An 18,899-nucleotide genomic window follows, 5' to 3' on the forward strand; every position below is an offset into this window, starting at 1 on the left:
AAACACTTTGGTACAGGTATCCAAAGTATTAAATGAATTGTGGCTCCAGACTTCCACTCAAATTCAGAGGCAAAACTAAGGCTGAATAACACTTCAAAACTCCTGCTGAGAAGCATTAGCTGTGCTTTTTTTAAGAGGGCAACATCCAAATACTCTTTATGTGGCCAAGTCCAAGGTCTCTCAGGCTCTCATTCTCTGAGAAACATTCCCTCATTCCTCAGCCTCTTTAAGGTCCCTCCAGAGTTTCAGATGAAACACCTGGCTTTCATTCCTCCCTGGTCTAAAGTCCATCCCTTAATTGCTACTTTGATAAAGAAGTTATGCTTTAGGTAGGCAATAAAAAGTATTGTGGACTGGACCGTGACAAAGCCCGAAGGATCTTTCTATTTTTAGCTGTATTTTTCAGAAGGGAAGAGTTATTGCAGGGAAGTGCCAAGCTGATTCCTGGGCCAGACTGGAACTGTGACATCTCTCTGATTCCACACAGATCTGATTGCACAATCCCCCTGGTTTCACACAGCTGACTGATGACAGAACACGTGCCAAGACTCTCCAGGGCCGCTGGGCTGATTCCAACCCCATCCCCTCTCTGCCCTGCTACCAAATCCCACAAAGGTAAAGTCAATACTCACCCTTCCCTGTGGATTGCTGCCTGTCTTGGTCCTCAGGCTTTAGAGGTGAAGGCAGTGCTGGGGGAGCAGGGGGAGCAGGAGAGCTCTCAGATGCTGGTGGGGTATCATCTGGCCTGAAGATGGACAGGAGAGGCAACTGCTTCTCCTTGATAGAGCTGGAAGCTGAGCCTGGCTTGGGCTTGAGAGGTGGAGGTATTTTCTTCTCTTGTGGTGCAGGAGATGGCTGCAAGACAGCAAAACCATTTGACCCAGCCTGTCTCTGCATTCCTGTGCTGTGTCCTGACACTGCTGTTATAAATCATCAGCACTCCATCCCTGGAAGCAAGATCTGTGTGAACAGGGACACCAGGACCTTTAAATCAACACACAGGCTACAAAGAGATGAAGACCAGCCAAACCCAGAGAACCAAGTAGTTGAGATTGAAGTCTCCAGTTCCCTTCCCCAGGAAGGGGAAAAAGGATGTTAATGGGCTAGGGCCTTGATGCCAAATGTGAAGAATGAATTACTTGCTTCCAGATCAGCCTTAAATATAGTCCACAATAGGACTTGCTGCTCCAGAGCCTTTCCTTCAGGATCTCAAGTTCTTCAGGAACCCAGTTTAGGATGGGCAGCACCATGGTATGAACTCCCAGCTATCTGTTAACCCAACAAGAAATCACCTGGCTGTGACTGCACAACCAGGGAGCTCCCAGCCTGTTGGAGTTGGGATATACAGGCTCTCTCTCCTGAGCTCTTAAGGTGACCAGAGAGCAAAGAACTCACTGATGGGCGAGACGAGGGGTTCATCATTCCCAGCTTGGCCAGAGCCTCATTTTTGGGGTCATTCTTCTTTATAAAGGGCTTGGGCACTTTCCTGCAAGGAAATGGGGAAAGGTGTTACAGAGGCTGCAGAGGGGTTGTGGCCACGATGGAGCACGTGGCAGTGCTGAGACAGTCCCACTCATCCCCTCCCTGCCCAGTGGTGGGTCCCTCTCTCACCTCACGGGCTCGATGGGCTGGGGCTCCGGGGCCGGTCGGCTCTGGTACATTTTGATGATGTTGCCGATCTCGCGGCTCGGCGCAGGACGCGACTCAGGGCCTGAAGGCTTCACTACAGGTGGCTCCTTCTTCACTTTTGGTGTCTGCTTTATTGGCTTTGGCTCAGCAGATGGCACGGGGGCAGCAGGAGCTGTTGGGGGTGACAGTTTTAACCAACAGACCAGCAAAGGCACAGGAGAAATCCCTTTGTCTCATCTGAAGTTCCCTCCCTTTCACCCCGAGACTGACTGGCCATGACCTTCCACTGCCTTGCTTTTGGATCTCACTTCCCAAAGCTCAGGAATTCCTCTCTCTCCTCTCCTGACAAGATGCAGACTCCCAGAAGAGCCAGATCCTTTCCTCCTCTGCCTATATCCTGGCCTGATGTTCCTGGAAAGTTCCTGCTGGTCAGCCTGCCTGGGTCTCCATTGCACAGCATCTTACCTGCCTCTGGTTTGGGGTCAGGCTTCACTTCTTTCACCTTCTGCTCCTCTTTTTTCTCCTCCTTCTGCTCTGGCTGGGGCTTTGCTGGTGGAGTCCAGGTTTTGGTAGGAGGCCTGACTTTCTTCACTCGGATATGCTGCTCTCCTGCATAGAAAGGGGGACTTGAGCTACTTAATACCACCCTCAAAATCTAGCCCTGGTGGCACAGTTCCCACTCTTGCCTCAGTCAGCAGAAACCTGTATTTTCTAGAGGTGAAGGAGAGTGTGGCAGTCACAAACCCAGAGATTTCCAGCAGACTGTCCCCACAATACCTCACTATATGAACTGTAGCCAGCTGAACAAGCACCCGAAACTCCTGTTACACACACACACACACACAGTGCCAGCAGCTCCTGCCGGGCATGGCTGGTTTCAGACAGGGAGCCAAGAACATCTTGTTCTGCCAGGGAGGCTGCAGAGCAAGGCCTTATGATGAGTGAAATTCCCAAAGTGGTAGATGCTCACCCATCTTCTGGAAGTATTGTCTCTTCTGCTGGAAGGTTTCCCGAGGAGAGTCTTCATCTTCACTGCTGGAGAACTCGTCTTGTGTGTAGTCATTACCCTGCAGGCAGTGCACAACGTGGTTAGCTGGCACTAACCAGCAGGAAGGAACCTCCCCAGTGCCCTTCAGTTCAGAGGTGATCCTCTCTCCAAGTTCTGACCTAGAACTTGTCCCCATCTGGGAGTGACCCAAAAGATCAGTTTTATACACAAGGAATCATCAATCAAACCTGGAGAAGAGGGATTATGTTAGAGGACCAAAGCAGCTTGTTGGAAGATAAAGATCTCAGAGTAATTAATTTTCCTGTGGAAAAACTCTGCTCAGCTGGAAATTAATTGCCCAGCACTGCAGCCCAACCTCCACAGAGCAAATGCCACCAAGGTTTGACGCTGTGCCTTAAAGACTCAGCAAGCAGAGTTTGAGAGGCCTCAGAATCACTGGTAAGCACAGCTCTCTGCTCTCCTCTCCACCAAACCATGGCGGGAGGGAAGCAAAGCGAACACCAAACAAGAAATTCAAACCAAGTTCACCACCACTGTTTGTTTCTCATGCCTTAGCTGGTGGTTCTGAAGACTCTGGTGGTGGTGCAGCATCCTGGCTTGTGGAAGGCTTCTTGGGTTTTGGGGGAGTGGCTGGGGCTCGGGCTTGTAGCGGACTTGAGACTCTCGGCCTGGACTTCTCAAGAGACTTTTGCAGCTGCTGCTGCTGTTGCTGGGAAATGCTCATGGCCTGAAGGGTCATCTGCTGGGCCTGGAGGAAGGAATTACAATGTCCATGAGCTCCAGGCTGCACAAAACCACCAGCCATCAGTCAGACTGTCCCATTCTTTTGCTCGGTAATGACAGAACATCTCCATAGTGCACTGCAGATTTCCCAGGGGAATGGATGGGGAGTGTGCCCCCACCTAGCCAGGGATGCAGAGCTCATAACACTTCTCCAAAATTCAGCGACCAGATAACCTGGAACCACCATGCACTTACAGAGCTTTGTATAGAGAGCAGAACTCTGCAGATCTGCATCTGTGGTAAATCTCATGGGAGTTACTGCTGAATCTTCTCAGGGCCTGCTCTTGTCCCTGCTACCAGTGGTGCCTCAGTGGCCCCATGGGAACAAAGGGGCAGTTTTGCAGTCTTAAGTAATCCCAGCTTTACAGAGCTCACCCCCAGCACCCAGGCACAGTGTCACAGGGCAAGAGGGGAGCAGGGCTCCCTCTCCATGGCACACTCACCACTGTGTTGTTCTCCCCCCAGTTCCTGGGCCCCTCCCAGCCAGTCCCTCCCACTCACCATGAGCATGGCTTGCTGGTTGATAAAGGCTTGCTGCTGTGCTGCCAGCTGGTTGGGATCCACAGCCGGAACCACGGGTGGGGGCATAACCATGGCTGTGGAGGACACACACACACATCTGCAAGAGCCCACGGGGGATTGCTCCCCACAGTGTTTGAGCATCAGCCAGGAGGGGAGTGTTCACTGAGCCTCCCTGAAATCCTCAGGCCCCACTGACACCCCCTTTCCATCCCTTCCCTCTATAGCCACCCAAACACTGCTGTTACCTGGCACGGGTGCGATCCCACCAGCCCCTGGCACCATGGGCATGGCTGCTGGCACCCCCATCATGGAAGGCATGGGCTGGTAAACTGGTGCTTGAGCCATTCCAGGGAAGCCTAGAGGCAAAAGACCATGCGGCACAGAGCTTTTGGGGAGTCAGGCCCCGAGCACTCCCACTGAACACAGTCACCTCTGGGGCTCTCCACATGCAGCAGCCACAGCAGGACACAGCAAAGCTCAGGTGGGAAAAGAAAGCCTAAGAACAGTGGGTGGCCTGACAGACTTTGAACAGCAGCATCCAGACCCTGCTTCTGCAGCCTGGCTTAGGACACCACCATCCTTCATGATTAAACGTGTGAATAATTCCTGCCTGTGTACAATTACACAGGAGGGTTTTTCTTGAGGGATGAGCAAAGATCTCTGGGACCGTCACATCCATATTGGTCTCTTTGCAGCAAGGGTGGGTGAATGACAAGTCCTGGCCTGGATGGCATTGTGTGTTGTGGGGAGAAAGGAATTCCTCTTCTCTCAGCAGGCAAGTCCCATATGGGGCCACAAAACAAATCCCACTGAGGGAAAAGGCAGCAGAGCAAGGGGCAGCCAGGAGGGAGTCAGCACACAGCACAGGTCTGCTGAATCATGTCCTCTCCAGTGAGAACGGCCCTGGGATGCCATAGGAAGATCATCTCATCCCTCACTCATCTAAATAGCCACGTAAATGGCAAACTGACCTCAGGCAAGTGATCTGTAATAGTCTTGTCAGGCCCCAGAGCCTCTTCAATAGCCAAAAATAGCCCCAGTCTCAGTAATGACTGAACTGGATGTTCCCACCTGTCTGAAACTGCTGGGTGTGTTCCCACCCATGCAGATTTCTCAGTGCCATTAATATGTTGGTGTTTGACTCTGCCCTGGTGAAAATGCCTGAGTCTTGGCTCCACAGAAATGAGGAAAAGTAAAGAAACCAAACACACACATCAGAACCTCTGCAGGGTTCACACTTACTAACCCAGGGAATAGCTACAGATGATGGGAAATTCTGTAGGGAAGCAATAAGAAAGATTAAAACGCTCCCCTGATAAAGAAACCAGCTATTTCGTGAAAGCACAAGGCGAATAGAAGGTGAATACACAACCTACAAGCATTTGCCTGGGGAAGAGGTGGCCTGGGTCAGAAACAAGCCACCTGCTGCCTTGACCCCCAGACCAACTCAAGAAATTAAAAGCAGAACAAAGGTGGTTCCCTTGCCTAACACCTTCCCCCAAGCATCTGGCTCCCAGCACCTGCAAGTGAGGAGTGCAACTTCTGATGACCTGCACTAAAGACCAGTGCTGTTCATGAACCAGCTGGGTCCATGAATTATTAGCATTTAAGGGGCTCCCCGGCTTGTGTTCACTGAAGCTCATGTAGCCCCATAGGTGTTCCCAGCTGTCCCCATCCCCTTACACACCTGCAGAAGGAAGGATTCCTCTCCCTGTGGGTCCAATCTTCCCACCTCCTTTCATGCGTCCAGTGAGAACGTCCCTGTTCTCCAAATCCTGCATCAAGAAAAAACAGAGCTCAGGGAGGGAGAGACATCCTGAGGCAAGTCTGAGCTGAGCAGAGGGAGTGAATAGGCAGAGAAATGCTGGAGGGAGTCACAGGGACAGGAAAGCTGCAGAGGGAAAGTAGGAGGGAACATCAGGGGACTTACTGGTAGTCTGGAGCCCTGATGCAGCACAGGGCTGAAAAGATCATCCACATAGTGATCCAGGCCTACAGGGGTCCCCAGGTCATCTCTAATCCTTGGATCTAGGAGCAGAGAGAAGTCTGGTGAGCAAGGAAGGTAAGAAACATTCCCCTGCCTCCGGTCCATGTTAGACAGTCACGTTTTGGAGTGTAGCCCTTCCCTGCTCTCCATCAACAAGAATCTCCTGACTCCCCCTCTGCTTTGATTCCCTTGCTGGGGCCCATCTGGCCCTTCCCAGAGTCATCCACAGTCCTGGGCTAAAGGTTACCTGGATAGAAATCCATGAATTCTGGAGGCAGGCTAGGGGGTGGGAAGGCAGGGGCCTGGATGCCTGGAGCAGGAGGGATCCTGTTGAAGGGGAAAATGACATGAGGACCAGAAAGATGAACCACTGGGTGACAGGGCCACAAGCGGTGGGGCAGGAGGAACAGGTGACTTACGAATCCAGGTCAGAGAACTGGTAGGTGCTCCTGTCGCTTTCTGAAGTGATGGGGAACTCAGCTGGGGACTGGGAAGAGCTGCTGAAGTTGCTGGTCTCCTCCATCTCTCCAATGAGGTCCAGCACAAAGTCACAGCCCAGCAGGTCCTGCCATGTGTTGCCAGTTAACATGGAGACAGACCACCCTCGAGTCTTCTTATCACAGCCCCTGGTCAAAGGGAAAGGAGAGGAAAGATGTCGAAGTAGGCAGAGGAGAGGGAGAAGAAGGAAAAGATTGCATTCAGTTTCTTCTTGCTTTGTCTATCCTGGCTTGACTCCTTTAGATTTATGGTGTGAACCAACTATTAAGTGCCCAGGGTCAGGGGAGAAGTAAAAAAATAAAACAAACCACAACAAGAATAATTCAAGATTTGTTCTCTTTTGGTTGGTTTGGGGTTTTTTTCTTTTCATTTTTAAAGAAGCTGCTCTAAGAGATCATGACAGTGATTCCTCTGTTCCTAAAGAAGCCCACAGTGTGTGCACACAGATGGAGGGCGAAGGAGAGAGCACAAGGTGGAGTGGGTAAGGAGTGACTATTCCACATAAATTCCAGCCTGCAGCCCCAACCAGTCTGAACCTTAGAACCAGTGACAGCCTCTTTCACACCCCCAGACCTTCTCCCATCCTCTGGCAGTACCTCGCACTTAGAATCCAGGCTGCAAGCTGCTCCCCAGTCATCCAGGACTCCACCTCAGCTGAGAACGTCTCCTCTGGCACAGAGAAGAAAGTCAGTCCCCACAGCCTCCCTGACAGGACCCAAAGCAACCTCTGCACTCCACGGGGGCAGAGCCCAGCTGGGAAGTCTCACACACTCCTGAGCAAGGGCTGCATAAGGCAATATTTGAGAAGGGAGAAAGGCAGAAAGTCCTGCAATAAATTGCTGCTGATGGGCTGTGCTGTAATGGGAAACAGGAAAAACAGAGCCAGAGAGATGCACAACCAGAACAGCCCTCTGTGAGATGGGCCCAGAAGAATCTCATCCCTCAGCCTCAGTAGAAGGTCCCAGCAGGCCCAGATTTCACCAGTTTAGGGTCTAGATTCAGATGCTTGTATCCCCATGGTTGCACCAGCCAGTAGCAATCAGTGTTCTGATCCCTCTTTACTAAGCTGAAGAAACTATTTTCCAAATGCTGATTGCACTGAAAAAGCCCTTTGGGACTAGAAAACAGCAGGAGGGCCAGAAGCACGAGTTACCATTAAAGGTATGAACATCCAGCACCATCTTCCCTCTCCTCTGGTTTGCTGTCCACTCCAGCTGAGTGGGAGGGAAGGCCCGAGAGGACGCAGAGCCCGTCTCTGTGTGCTGTGCCGCTGTCAAGATCTTGCGCTGGCAGACGGCGTTGTAGCCCTCCAAGCCATGGTCTGACACCAACCTGGGGAAAGGCAACTCCATTTAGCACTCTGCTCATCCCTTTAACCCCAGAGCAGGCGTGGGGTGGTCTCTTCTCCCCCTTACTTCAGCAAGGGCTTCTCCAGTGCTGGCGAAGGCACAAAGCAGCTCAGCAAAGCTGCCATCAGGACCCAGGCCCGCTGGCTGTGCTCCACGTCTGGGTTCTTCCATGTCTGGGCAACCAGCTGGCTGAAGATTTCGTCGCGCAGAGCCGCGTTACTCAAACCTCTGCCGGCGATGAAGTTGCCCAGGAGCACCTCCTGCCAGCCATGGAGGCTCTTGTCACCAATGAACCGCAAAATCTACAACAGTCCAGGGGGGAAAAAGAGAGAGAGCTCAAGCTGTAATCTAATCCTCCATCCCAAACTGTGTTGGAAGGCGACAACCTGGGTTGTGGACACCAGGGTGCTTGGGAGCCTAAGAGTAGGCACAACTCAGATCAGGGTCTGTTCTCATGTTTTTGTGCACCACCCAAGTGCTGGGGAATTTGGGAGGCAACGTTTGTAGAGACTGAACCCTGACTAAAAGCCAGGGTGACTTTGAGTCTCTTCTTATTTATGACTCAGAATTTGGTCTTGGTCAAAATACTTCCCCTTCTTTGGGCAGGGCTTAGATACACAACTGAATTACCACAGGGTGTTTGTTACTGAGCCCACTGACTGTTGAAAAGACTTTGGTACAGTTAATATTATACCACGTAGTATGAGAGGTGGTGTCTCAACAGAGTCGCTGAAGCAATGATTCAGCTTCTTGGCTATGCATATCAATATCTTCAGTGCTTTTGTATTTTCTATTTCTCACCCTCAGGTGCAGAATAATTTCTTTCATCCGCTACACTTCAACATAGCATTAATTACAATATTTCTAAAATGTGCCATGGAAAGAACATTTAGGAGTGGCAACACTTCTAGAAACAGTTAATGGTACTAAGTGTCAGAGATTCAATGAGAAAAACAGGGGATGGTGGTTGTTTAATTCTCATGGAAATCTTTGTAGTAAATCCCTACTTCATTAGCAATGAAGAAAAATTGCCTTTGATCTCCAGGAAAAGTAATAGCAATAGTATTCTGCTTAAACACAATCCCGTTCACAAGATTTTATTGAAGCTTATGCTCTTCTATAATTGGGATCATGAGGACAAAACAAGAGACTGGGTTTAGGTATTAACTTTCTTAATGGGCTTATTTTAATTCTATGTAATTCTCAAAAGGATTACCAGATTTACTTAGACATCATCTGGAGTTTCATTTTATTCTCAAATATTTCAACTGTTAAGAAAAATGTAAAGAAAGGTTTGTTTCACGTCCACAGAGTTGCAACAACACAAACAGTTGGGGTGTGGTTCCAGGTGCAGTTTTCCTGATGACAAAGTCCTGCCCTTTTCCAGTCTTTATATGACAGTTCACTGTCCCCTGTTGAGTGACACAACCGTGAGCCTGAGATGCAATCGATATATTTACTATAAACCACACCGTGGAAAAGATGTGGGTTAAATCACATTTTTTATGACTGACAGATGAGTAAGTGGTTGAGAAGGCAGACCTCCCTTACATTGTCATCGCTACTGAATCTGGACTATCAGGAAACTAAGGCTCAGCAACCTGATTCCTCTGTGTCCTGCCAAATTCTGAGGCTGCATCACCAGATAATTCACTCTGATCCCAGTGGTCTGTGGTTGGTCTGTGCCTCACCAAGAACACAGCAACCCCAGAGGGCTGCATGTGATCACTACCAGGCTGCTGCAGGGCCTGGGAGGAGAAATTTATTCTGTTTTTCCAGCCTTGTATCATAAGAACAGCATCCACCACCGGTAACTTGTTGCGTGAAGGCATCACAATATTGTCCAAGCCCACCTGTTCTTCAACAAGGCCAAGAACGACGTCTCTTACCAGTTTGTTGATCTCGAGTGCACTCTCGTGGTGTTCAGCACCCAGACGGGTTAAGGGATGATGCAGAGGCTGACCAAGGGCAGGGAATTCTGGCTTCTACAGAGAAACAACGGGACAGAAACAGAGTTTGCTCCTGGCGCTGCTGGAACTGCTGTGTCTGCCCAGTGGGGGAGCAATGAAGAGGCAGGAAAGGAGTTCCCAACCTGGAAGTGTGACTTCACGAAGGAGGAGAAGGGATAGCTGTTGATGGTGGGCGGGAGGGAAAGGTCATCTTTGACTTTGACTTCTGGAGGCAATGCCTCGGTTATCTGGTTGGCCTGTGCTCGGTGTCGACCTGCAGGAGAAGGAGGTCTGGTGTTGTGGCAGGTTGGGAGACAGAACACACACGGCTCACACAGCCGCACGTGGCCAGCCTGCACAGCCGCACGTGGCCAGCCTGCACCTCAGCCCACCTCTGGCTCCAGGGACACCCAGCCCACCCCTGCTGCCTCAGACCCCCAGGCAGGCACAGCCTCACATCTTTGAGACCACAAGGCCTCACTTTAGGGAAGAGATTTTACAGCTCTGATCTTTCAGACCTTTTTCCCCAGGGAACACCGAGAGGGCAGGGAGCATGTGGAGATTCAGTTCTGTTCTGCAGCATTTACAAGGCAGGAAACACTGAGCTCATGCTGAGATCCTGCTGTTAACTGCTCAGTCAGCAAGTTCATGAGAGGTCTTCAAGATGAGGGAGTTATCATGGATAAGAGAGGAGCAAACATCTTCCTAAGTGAAGGGATTTCTCAGTGCAGCACAGCTCCTGTGCATTCCTCTTTCCAAACAAATGTGTCCCTGGATGCTCTCCTCCTCCTCCCTGTTTACATCCCAGCAGCTTTCATTTCCAGCAGTTTCAGCGCTCCCTGAGCTCCCCTGGGTTGCACTGCTCACTAGACCAGCTGATAGTCCCTAGAGGGCTGTGCCATGAAGCGTGAGTTATTTGGGAATCCAGCACAGGCTGCTCCAGCTCACAGCTCTTCTGGCCGATTGTATCCCTTCCTGTACCTCACAGAGGGCCAGAGGCACCACTGGCATTTTGTTTGACACTACAGTGACAAGGAAGAGGCAAATCCTGCCTCAACCTATTTGCAACTTCAATATTCACATTGCACAAAGAGTTACAGAGGAAACAGAACTGCATTGTTACATCCCAAGTTGTCACGCTGTTGCCTCACTAAGTTGTTTTGCTGTTTCCCCTTCCTTCTGTTTTAAAAGAAGTAACTACTTTGAGGAAATAATTTTAACCAAGCCCGAAAATATTTATTTGAAATTGCCAAAATTGCGGGTTTCTCTTCTTGACCTTCAGTGGCCCTAAATGTTTTTGAGTAGATAAAAGGTGGGTTTAAGTTCTCCCACCCCAGATATTCAGGTCTGCCAGAGACCTGAGTTCAGGGAGCATTTTGCTGTCCCATAACTTTGATCTAAGAGTTCTGCACCATCACGTCATCAGTTCTATCAGCCCTGTTCAAAAGAATAGCTGAAAAGTGATCAAATACACTGATTTTTATTCTGGTGTTCTGCCCCTTGGCCCGAGGTACTTTCCCACCCAATTGTGCTGGGAAACAATGTTCACGGTGCCATTTGCCTTCATCATGTTTGTTCTGCAATGATCATAAATCAACTCCAACCTGGGTGACAGGCAGCAGGTAGAACAAACACACACTGACACTGCCATAAAGAAGGAAATACACAGGGAAATGAAACAGTGCAGGGAAGGGAGGGAGGGCAGGAGGGAGGATTTCTCACCTTCAACAAGCTGCAGGAGGGCTGCGAGCTCTGCAGGGATCTCCAGCAGCCCCACGTCCTGCAAGAGAGAGAGGCAAATCAGTCACTGGGGGGAACCACAGGGAAACCCTGAGCTGTGCTGCTGGGACTGGGTGAAGCTGCCTGGGCTGAGCATCTGAGTCACACCAGCAGTTTCTGACACATTCACAATTGTTACAGAGAGGGAAGGATCACAGTAACACCGGCGTGTGACGTGGGCCCTCAAAGGAGGGAAAGGTGAGCAATTCCTAAATAAAAAAAAAAAAAATCAACTGCCACAAGGGGAATGACAGGAAAGCTGACTTTCTTTGACTCATCTCTCACTACTAACAAGTCTGGCATCTTGCACAGAAGAGGTTGCAGCTGAAGGGTAGGGGCCGTTTCCTGCTGTGCCTTTTTCTGGTATTTTTAATTCTGATTTTCAATATCCAAAAGCAGTACAGCATAAATAAACAGAGACCTGATCCTGATCTTTGATGCACAACACTTGGGGAGTTTCCAAAGGAAACTCAGATCTGTGCCTGGGTAATCCAGACGAGAATATGGCAAATAAGCCTTGGTTTTTCCCTGTTTTGCACTTCCCATGATGGTTGGAATAAATGAGCCACTGCAACGCAGTGTGTCAGCATCACTGTCTGCATCTCACATCAGTTCAGGGCATTTCAGACAGAACTACTCAGATTAAGGCACTATGAAACCAAGCCAAAGACACAAAGCATGAGCTTCAGAGGTTTTTTGTGGGGTTTTTTGAAGATCTGCAAAGTCAAGTCTCTTGTCACCATCAAACCATTCTGACATCTCTCTCTGTTTAATCCCTCAGTGATGCTTAAAGGCACATTCACAGCTTTTTTGATCAGTTTGATTTTGCTCATAAGAAGATATTTGTCTTTAAGTCTGGTTTTCCAGTGGGTATTCAGGAAGTGGACTGTGAAATTCCACAGTCCTGGATCCACACCTGAGGAAGCAGGTGTGCAAGAGTACCCAGTGCTAAGTATTCCTGTTGCTACTGACAAATCTGTCCAGAATTGTGGATGATGTCAGTTCAGGTTCCCTCATTACACACCTCACAGCAAACATGTGCCTGGTCTAAACATACAAATAGTGACATTAGTTAGCAGTGTAAACACAGACTAATCTTATAAAGCCTTTAATACATCCCTTCCTCTACCACATCTTCTGTAAACGTATTTATGCAAAACGGTCTCATTCCCGCCCTTCACAACAGAACATGATCATAAAAAATAATCTTCCTCTCAGCTCCAAAGAACAGGTCCAGTGCTCAGAACAAAGACAGTGCTCTGCCTCAGGACCACTTTGTGATGCCTGGTTATGCCCAAGGTCTGGGAAACACTGAACTAATAAGATATTTACGTGTTAGAAGGCTCTTTATACCAGTCTAACCTGCATTCTTGCTGCAAGGCTTGCAGCACACATGTGTACACCCTCCAGATATGCAGCACACCTGGGCTGAGGAGGCACGAGGAAGGCAGAACGCCTGGATAACCTGGCTTGTTATCTCAGAGTCTCCCAAAACCTTTTGACAACTTACCATTCCTTGGTTGGGACTGTCCTCTGTGTCACCACTGGCCAGGGATCTCAGTCTTCGTTTCCTTTCCTCTAACTCCTGCTGTTAGGAGAGGAAAAGGGGATGGGGGGTGGGAGAAGATGCGTTTGAAGTCACTTTCAGCTACTTCTGAGGGCAAAGGCTGTGGGTGGAAAGGAGGTGGTGTCCTGTTCCAGCAGATAAAATGACAGAACAGCTACAGAGCCTTCCTGGGACTCCACACAGGCAAAGCCCTGAGCTCTGCTGGAACATCACCTGCCCTGCACAACACAGTCTAACAGCGAGAGCCTCCACCACCCGCCCAGCATCCTGCCACACCTTCCCTCCCTTGCTGAGCATTCGATGTGTCCCAGGACAAAAGCACAGAGGAGCTGTCAGAAACCTTCACCTGCCTCCTCCAGCATCAGAGAGCACGAGAGCACAGCCTGAACACGGGAGGATGGACTTATCCACGGAGAGGAAACCCTTCAGGAGAGGTAGGAGGGATACCAAAAGCCAAACCTGCCCTTTCCCATCCATTCTGTTGTTTCCTGGCCTTGTCACTCACCTGGAAAAGGAGGGTCTCTGTCTCTGCCTCTCTCTCTCTGCTGCTTGTCAGTGTTGCAGATCAGTGTGAGTGGATGGGAGGTTATGAGGGTTGGGCTGAGAAAGACAGTGACATGCTAAAGTCCAAAGGGCAGGGCTGAGGGGTGGGGGGAAAGGAGGAACTTTGCAGCAGGTGAACTTTGAGACCTTTGTTGTTGCTCCTGCGTGTACAGAGAGCTCAGCAAGCAAACAGTGAAGTAACAGAAAGGGATTCGAAGGAGTTGTGCTGTTGTGGTTACCTGGGAGAAAGAAGCCTGGGTCCTGTCCAAGTAGGAGGGCAGAAAACAGAATAGAAACTCACACTGTTCTGGGCATGGCATGGCAGAAAGCACCTGTGCAGCCTCCCATCACTGTCCTCTACCCTCCTCCCCATCCTCTGTTAGCCATGCCAGAAGTGATGGCAGTTATGGGGATAGTGATGGGGATGTCAGTGGTTGCTCTAAGCATGAATGGTCTGATCTCATGTTTTTAATTTTCTTTTTAATGTCTTGTGCTGCAAAATACATTCTACACATTTGACCAGCCATGGCTCTCTCCTGCACACGACTTTCTGTCTTCCCCAATAAGCTGCCACATCCTATTCTCACTCCATCTGATTTCCAAAAAGCCAAGGACTTGAGCAGTCTGATGTTAAGGGATTGGGGGGGATCATCATGGACTGAAAAACTCTTGCATTTCATCACCATCTGGGAAAACACCAGAAATAGAAGTGGGCAACTAAAAGAGCAAGGTGAGTGACTCCTCATAGCCTGAGCAGAACTCAGAGCAGCCCTGAAGACCCCAGATGGAATCAGCTCTTGTCTGGTGTGGGGCAGCCCAGAGGAGGTCACGTAGCCAGACACACAGCTAGGCTGTGTTTGTACTAACTTTGCCAACTCTGAATGTTGTCCAGGAAGAGAAGGCTCGAGTCTCTGTGTGTCCTTCATTTGACCACATTTATGTCAGTCAGAGAGTGAAGGACATCTCACTGGATCATTTCCAACAAGCTTTCTAAAGCCATCCCTGCCCTGGCCTCACCCAGTCATCAGCTCTCTCTGCTGGGTGCAGAAATAGCTCCTTTCGTACACCTTGTCCTGAGAAGAGTATTGTTACCTGGCAGCGCTTCCTCCTTTGAACCAAAGGTCTGGCGATTAAAATCATGGTGTTAAATTGCACCAAAGTCTTCTTCAGCCTCCTGTAACGCTTCCTAGAGGGATGAGGAAAGAGAAGAACCTGCTAACAGGGGAAGCATCGGCAACACACACACACACACACACAGAGCAGGCCAGGAGCCAACATGAGGAGGGGTCTGGCCAGGCACAGTCCCACTTGTCTGTCCTGGGCAAAGCCAAAGGGATGTCCCTGGCCTGGCCTTTGACTCCTAACCTTGCCTGGTAGCCTCGGAAGTGAGCCTGAATGACTGTGACCTTCTCCTGGAGGACACGGAGGCGTCTGCGGTGAAGGAGGCACCGGAATTTCCTCTGCAGAGTAACGACAGCCCAGCTCTGCCTCTGCATCCATCGTCGCTCCAGCAGCTGCCTGGCCTTCTCCTTCAGAAAGACCTGGGCAAAGGCAGCAGCTGCTGACCCACGAGGGAAGCAGCAGCTTCTCTAAGGGTTGGTCAGGAATAAAAGCTGCAGGTTTATCTCTTTGCAGCCTTTAAGGGTTCCTGTTATGGAAACTGGGGACAGCAGGAGGCACAGGTGCAGTGGTAGAGATGGATGCATTTGGGGAGGACAGGGAATCAAGGAGTGATGAAGCTCAGTAGGCATCACAGGGAGAAGCCCAGATCTCCATTAAGGAATGCTGGGTGCACCAAGGAGTTGTCCATGCTACTACAGCAGCCTGGAGCCAGATTCTCCTGTTTATCTGAAATGCTAAAAATGCCTCCTTAGCACTTGAGACAAGAGGCAAAGCATGAGAGGGGAAGGCCTGAAACATCCTCTCCTTGGGATCTCTGTGCCTTGCCAGCCCGTGGATGGGTGGCTGGGCCTGTGGATTGAGATTCTCTGTAGGCATCACCTTTGTCAGTCCAATCTGATAGAGCTCCGAGGGGCTCCCCAGCACATGAGCCAGCACTGCTGCACAGCCTTCTCTGTCCTCCAGGCAGCTGAGCCCTCGCCCTGCCAGCAGCCCATACCTGGGGGATGAGGTGTCCATGTGACAGAAGCCAGGGCTGTAACTGGAGCCCGCAGAGAAATCACAGCGTGCTGACAAGTTCATCCAGGGCCAAAGTGCTGGGGAATCCCAACCCTGTACCTGGCCAGGAAGTTCTGGAATGGAAGACGGATGGGGTATCCCTCCTTTCTGATGTGGATAGCCTCCAGGATCCCAGAATGTCGCAGCTGACAAGTGACATACTCCACATCAAAGATATTTGACAGCTGTGATGATAAGGCAGAAGAAAAATTAAAAACAAGAAATTTGAAGAAAAAAATTTTAAAAAAAGGAGACAGAAGGCAGGGGGTTTAGAAAGGGTCTCCTTCTATTGTCCTGTCCTGAGTTTAGATCTTGCCATGATCTCTAAGCAGTGAAATACAAAATCCAATGCACTGTTTGGTGTTCAACTGGCAGTGGCTTCTGCTCCTCCAGCACAGGGTTAACTCACATGGCCATGGGGAAGGGGGGGAGACAGAGAAAGGGGAAGAAAAGTCCCAAGATCCTAAATGAAACAAAGAAGTTCTAGTCCCAGCTGTGAAAGGAGAGCTGTTGGAGAAGAATAAACTTCAAGGAATTGAAGTATTCCATGAGGAGCTGGGGGTGCTGCCCTACCTTTTTGGGATTAGGGGTGATGCACCGAATGAAGAAGGCATGGCTCCTGGAAAACAGAAGGAAGAACCTTTGATCACCCTCCTCTCTGTGCTGACGATGGAGGGCTTCACACATTTCTGTGTGCAACAGCATCTCTCACCTTCTCAGCTTGGCTGTGAGGTCCTGCAAAGACTGCTGGAATTTGGACACCAGTGTGGAGGTCTGAGGCTTGAGCCCTTTGCCTCTCGGCCCCAGCTTCCTTTGCTGACTGTGGGCAGCTTTAGCCTTCTGGAAAATGTGAGACACCACCTGCAAAAACAAAGAAATTAACAAAATTCCCTGAACTACACGGAAAGAATGATCTCTTCTACCTGAAACTACCCCCAGGCAGTCTGTGCATTTTATATGAAGTGCATCAAATATGGGCAAAGACGACTTGCTCAACTCCCAAGTGTCCTTCAGTAAAATAGAACCCTTCATGGTTTCTCCAGGCTCTCCTGACACCTGATCAGGGCCTTTCTGCTTCTCATGTGAGAGCAATGAGTGGCTCATTAGGTGCCTGCAACAGAGATCTCCCTCCTGAACCGCTGCAGTACCTTGAGGCGGCTCTGAGAGAAGATGTCCAGCACCTCTGGACGCAGCTGGTCACGGTTTTTATTAAGAAACTTGTGGACCTGCAGAGGCAAAGTCTGGTTTAATGCACCATTCAGACAGGCAAACACCCCTCCTACACACACCTTGACTGGGGGCACGCAGCTGGAAAGGGGGATGGAGGGGAAAGCCCTGGAGAATGAAGCTGGTTCTTCCTGCTGCCACCAAGAGTTGAGGGGACAATGACTCCTGCTTTTAGGAGGGATTATTCCTCTTCCATTCACATTGCCCAGCAGGCTTTGACCTCTCACAGCTATAGCTTTTCCTGGATTCCCAGGGCTCTGGGACAAGCAGTGCAGGCTGTTGTGTCGCTGAGGTCAATAACTATTTTGCTTCTGCCCAGAGGCATCTTAGTTGCTTCTCCCGATAAGAGTCTCCTGATTTGTGATAAACTGATGCTCTAGGGGGATGTGGAGTTACTAAGGAAGGGTTCTGGTCACAGGACTGGGAGCTGGTTCACCAGGACACTCCAAGCCCCTGCCAGCTCACCTGGTAGGTGACAGGGCCTGCGTAGTGCTTCACAGTGAACACTGGCAAGGGCAGCTTGGGCTTGGTGTACCAGGGGCTGTTTCCATGATGGTAGTGACACTTCTGGAGGAAAGTGTGGTCTGTGGCCTGTAAAGGAGAAGACAAACATTCCCTGTTGCTGCAACGTATTCAATGGACTGGGAAGGTGCTGTTAAACCGAAGGTAAAACCATCTAATAATGGTGCAGGCACAGCACCTGTTCAGTCTGGATAACAGCTTCCCCATAATCATCCTGTGAAAGGGATCATATGAGAGGCCAACAGCTTCTCACCTGAGTCAGTGATGTCTGGTCATTCAGGATACACAAGAGGCCGTGGGGCTTTGCAGTGAGGAAATCGAGGCACGACTCGCTGTACATCTTGGAAATAGGAATCCAAGCTAACTGCTCTTGGCTGTACTCCTCCTGCATGTTAGAGACCAAATGCAGCCATGCAAACAAGAGTAAATTGAGAGAGATTTGGTTTGTTCATTAGAAAACTGGTGTCCAACTGTTGTTAGGAACTTGCCTAGAATTATCTGGTTTTGTCTTGTGAAACTTCTTCTAAAGCTCCTAATGATTGTCCTACTTTAAGAGAGGAAGGCTGATAAGCAGAGTGGTAAAGTGAACTGTAAAAGGCAACAAATCTGACAAATACACTTTCATTCCCAGTACAGAAGTGGTACATAAAAAGCTACAAAGAGGCCAAACAGGCTTTAAAAGTACTGGCTCAAGACTGGGATCCTTCACCCTGACCAACTCACTCATAAAATCTGCAAAAGGGAACAAGGTGCTAAAAAAACTCTCATTCCCTTAATTTTACCTTAATTTACTAGAGAATTATTAAAAGATATTAAATAGGCTCTTTGGACTGGAATTCCATGGGTACTTAAGAGGACCAAGTCTATTCAGCTTCCTATTCACTGCTAAAGGATGCTCTCCAGCTGAGGACGCCTCAAGCTCATTCCATATGAGCTGCCCTAACACGTTGTGGGGGTTCCATCGAGTTCCATTTACCTCTTCCTGGGCAATGACAGTCTGACTGAAAAACTGCTGGAGGTGCTCATTGGCAAAGTTGATGCAGAGCTGCTCCAAGCTGTTCACCCCGAGATCCTGCAAAGGCAAAAAAGGATAACCCTTTCCAACACCCAGCCCAGCCAGGGACCTGTGGCTTCCTGTAAATGCTGCACAGCCCCAGCTGGTGCTGAGCTGAGCTGCTGGTTCAGGCAGCTGGTTCTGATCAGTGTGAATGAACCTGAGAAGTTCAAATCATCTTCTGTCTGGTTTGCAAGCTCTCAGCCTGGTTGAACAGCAAGAGGCAAGACAAGCTGTGAAAGAGCATGAAGAAGAAGAGATCTCTTGGCTGCACAGCCCCACCTGCATATCCCATTGTTTTCA

General features: G+C 49.7%; 1 protein-coding gene across 1 annotated transcript in view; it reads right to left on the minus strand.

The window, feature by feature from the left end:
• The window catches only part of MYO15B (myosin XVB), a 39,507-nt gene that overhangs the window by 11,446 nt on the left and 9,162 nt on the right, over nucleotides 1-18,899 (minus strand). The window contains exons 15-43 of the mRNA XM_027895588.1: nucleotides 18,519-18,614; nucleotides 17,796-17,927; nucleotides 17,486-17,611; nucleotides 16,942-17,019; nucleotides 16,506-16,654; nucleotides 16,367-16,412; nucleotides 15,854-15,978; nucleotides 15,617-15,734; nucleotides 14,981-15,156; nucleotides 14,708-14,801; nucleotides 13,016-13,093; nucleotides 11,449-11,506; nucleotides 9,870-10,000; nucleotides 9,667-9,762; nucleotides 7,844-8,079; nucleotides 7,582-7,760; nucleotides 7,025-7,097; nucleotides 6,350-6,556; nucleotides 6,178-6,257; nucleotides 5,874-5,971; nucleotides 5,631-5,718; nucleotides 4,189-4,299; nucleotides 3,923-4,017; nucleotides 3,189-3,386; nucleotides 2,600-2,696; nucleotides 2,095-2,238; nucleotides 1,612-1,801; nucleotides 1,396-1,486; nucleotides 633-855 (exon numbers count right to left, since the gene is read on the minus strand). Coding sequence (XP_027751389.1) covers nucleotides 633-855; nucleotides 1,396-1,486; nucleotides 1,612-1,801; nucleotides 2,095-2,238; nucleotides 2,600-2,696; nucleotides 3,189-3,386; nucleotides 3,923-4,017; nucleotides 4,189-4,299; nucleotides 5,631-5,718; nucleotides 5,874-5,971; nucleotides 6,178-6,257; nucleotides 6,350-6,556; nucleotides 7,025-7,097; nucleotides 7,582-7,760; nucleotides 7,844-8,079; nucleotides 9,667-9,762; nucleotides 9,870-10,000; nucleotides 11,449-11,506; nucleotides 13,016-13,093; nucleotides 14,708-14,801; nucleotides 14,981-15,156; nucleotides 15,617-15,734; nucleotides 15,854-15,978; nucleotides 16,367-16,412; nucleotides 16,506-16,654; nucleotides 16,942-17,019; nucleotides 17,486-17,611; nucleotides 17,796-17,927; nucleotides 18,519-18,614 — 3,613 coding nt within the window. The remainder of the gene's footprint in view (nucleotides 1-632; nucleotides 856-1,395; nucleotides 1,487-1,611; nucleotides 1,802-2,094; nucleotides 2,239-2,599; nucleotides 2,697-3,188; nucleotides 3,387-3,922; nucleotides 4,018-4,188; nucleotides 4,300-5,630; nucleotides 5,719-5,873; nucleotides 5,972-6,177; nucleotides 6,258-6,349; nucleotides 6,557-7,024; nucleotides 7,098-7,581; nucleotides 7,761-7,843; nucleotides 8,080-9,666; nucleotides 9,763-9,869; nucleotides 10,001-11,448; nucleotides 11,507-13,015; nucleotides 13,094-14,707; nucleotides 14,802-14,980; nucleotides 15,157-15,616; nucleotides 15,735-15,853; nucleotides 15,979-16,366; nucleotides 16,413-16,505; nucleotides 16,655-16,941; nucleotides 17,020-17,485; nucleotides 17,612-17,795; nucleotides 17,928-18,518; nucleotides 18,615-18,899) is intronic.

The sequence above is a fragment of the Empidonax traillii genome, unplaced genomic scaffold, assembly GCF_003031625.1.
Source record: "Empidonax traillii isolate 1590-97213 ecotype Southwest subspecies unplaced genomic scaffold, ASM303162v1 scaffold462:size771534, whole genome shotgun sequence".
Classification (NCBI taxonomy): Eukaryota; Metazoa; Chordata; class Aves; order Passeriformes; family Tyrannidae; genus Empidonax; species Empidonax traillii.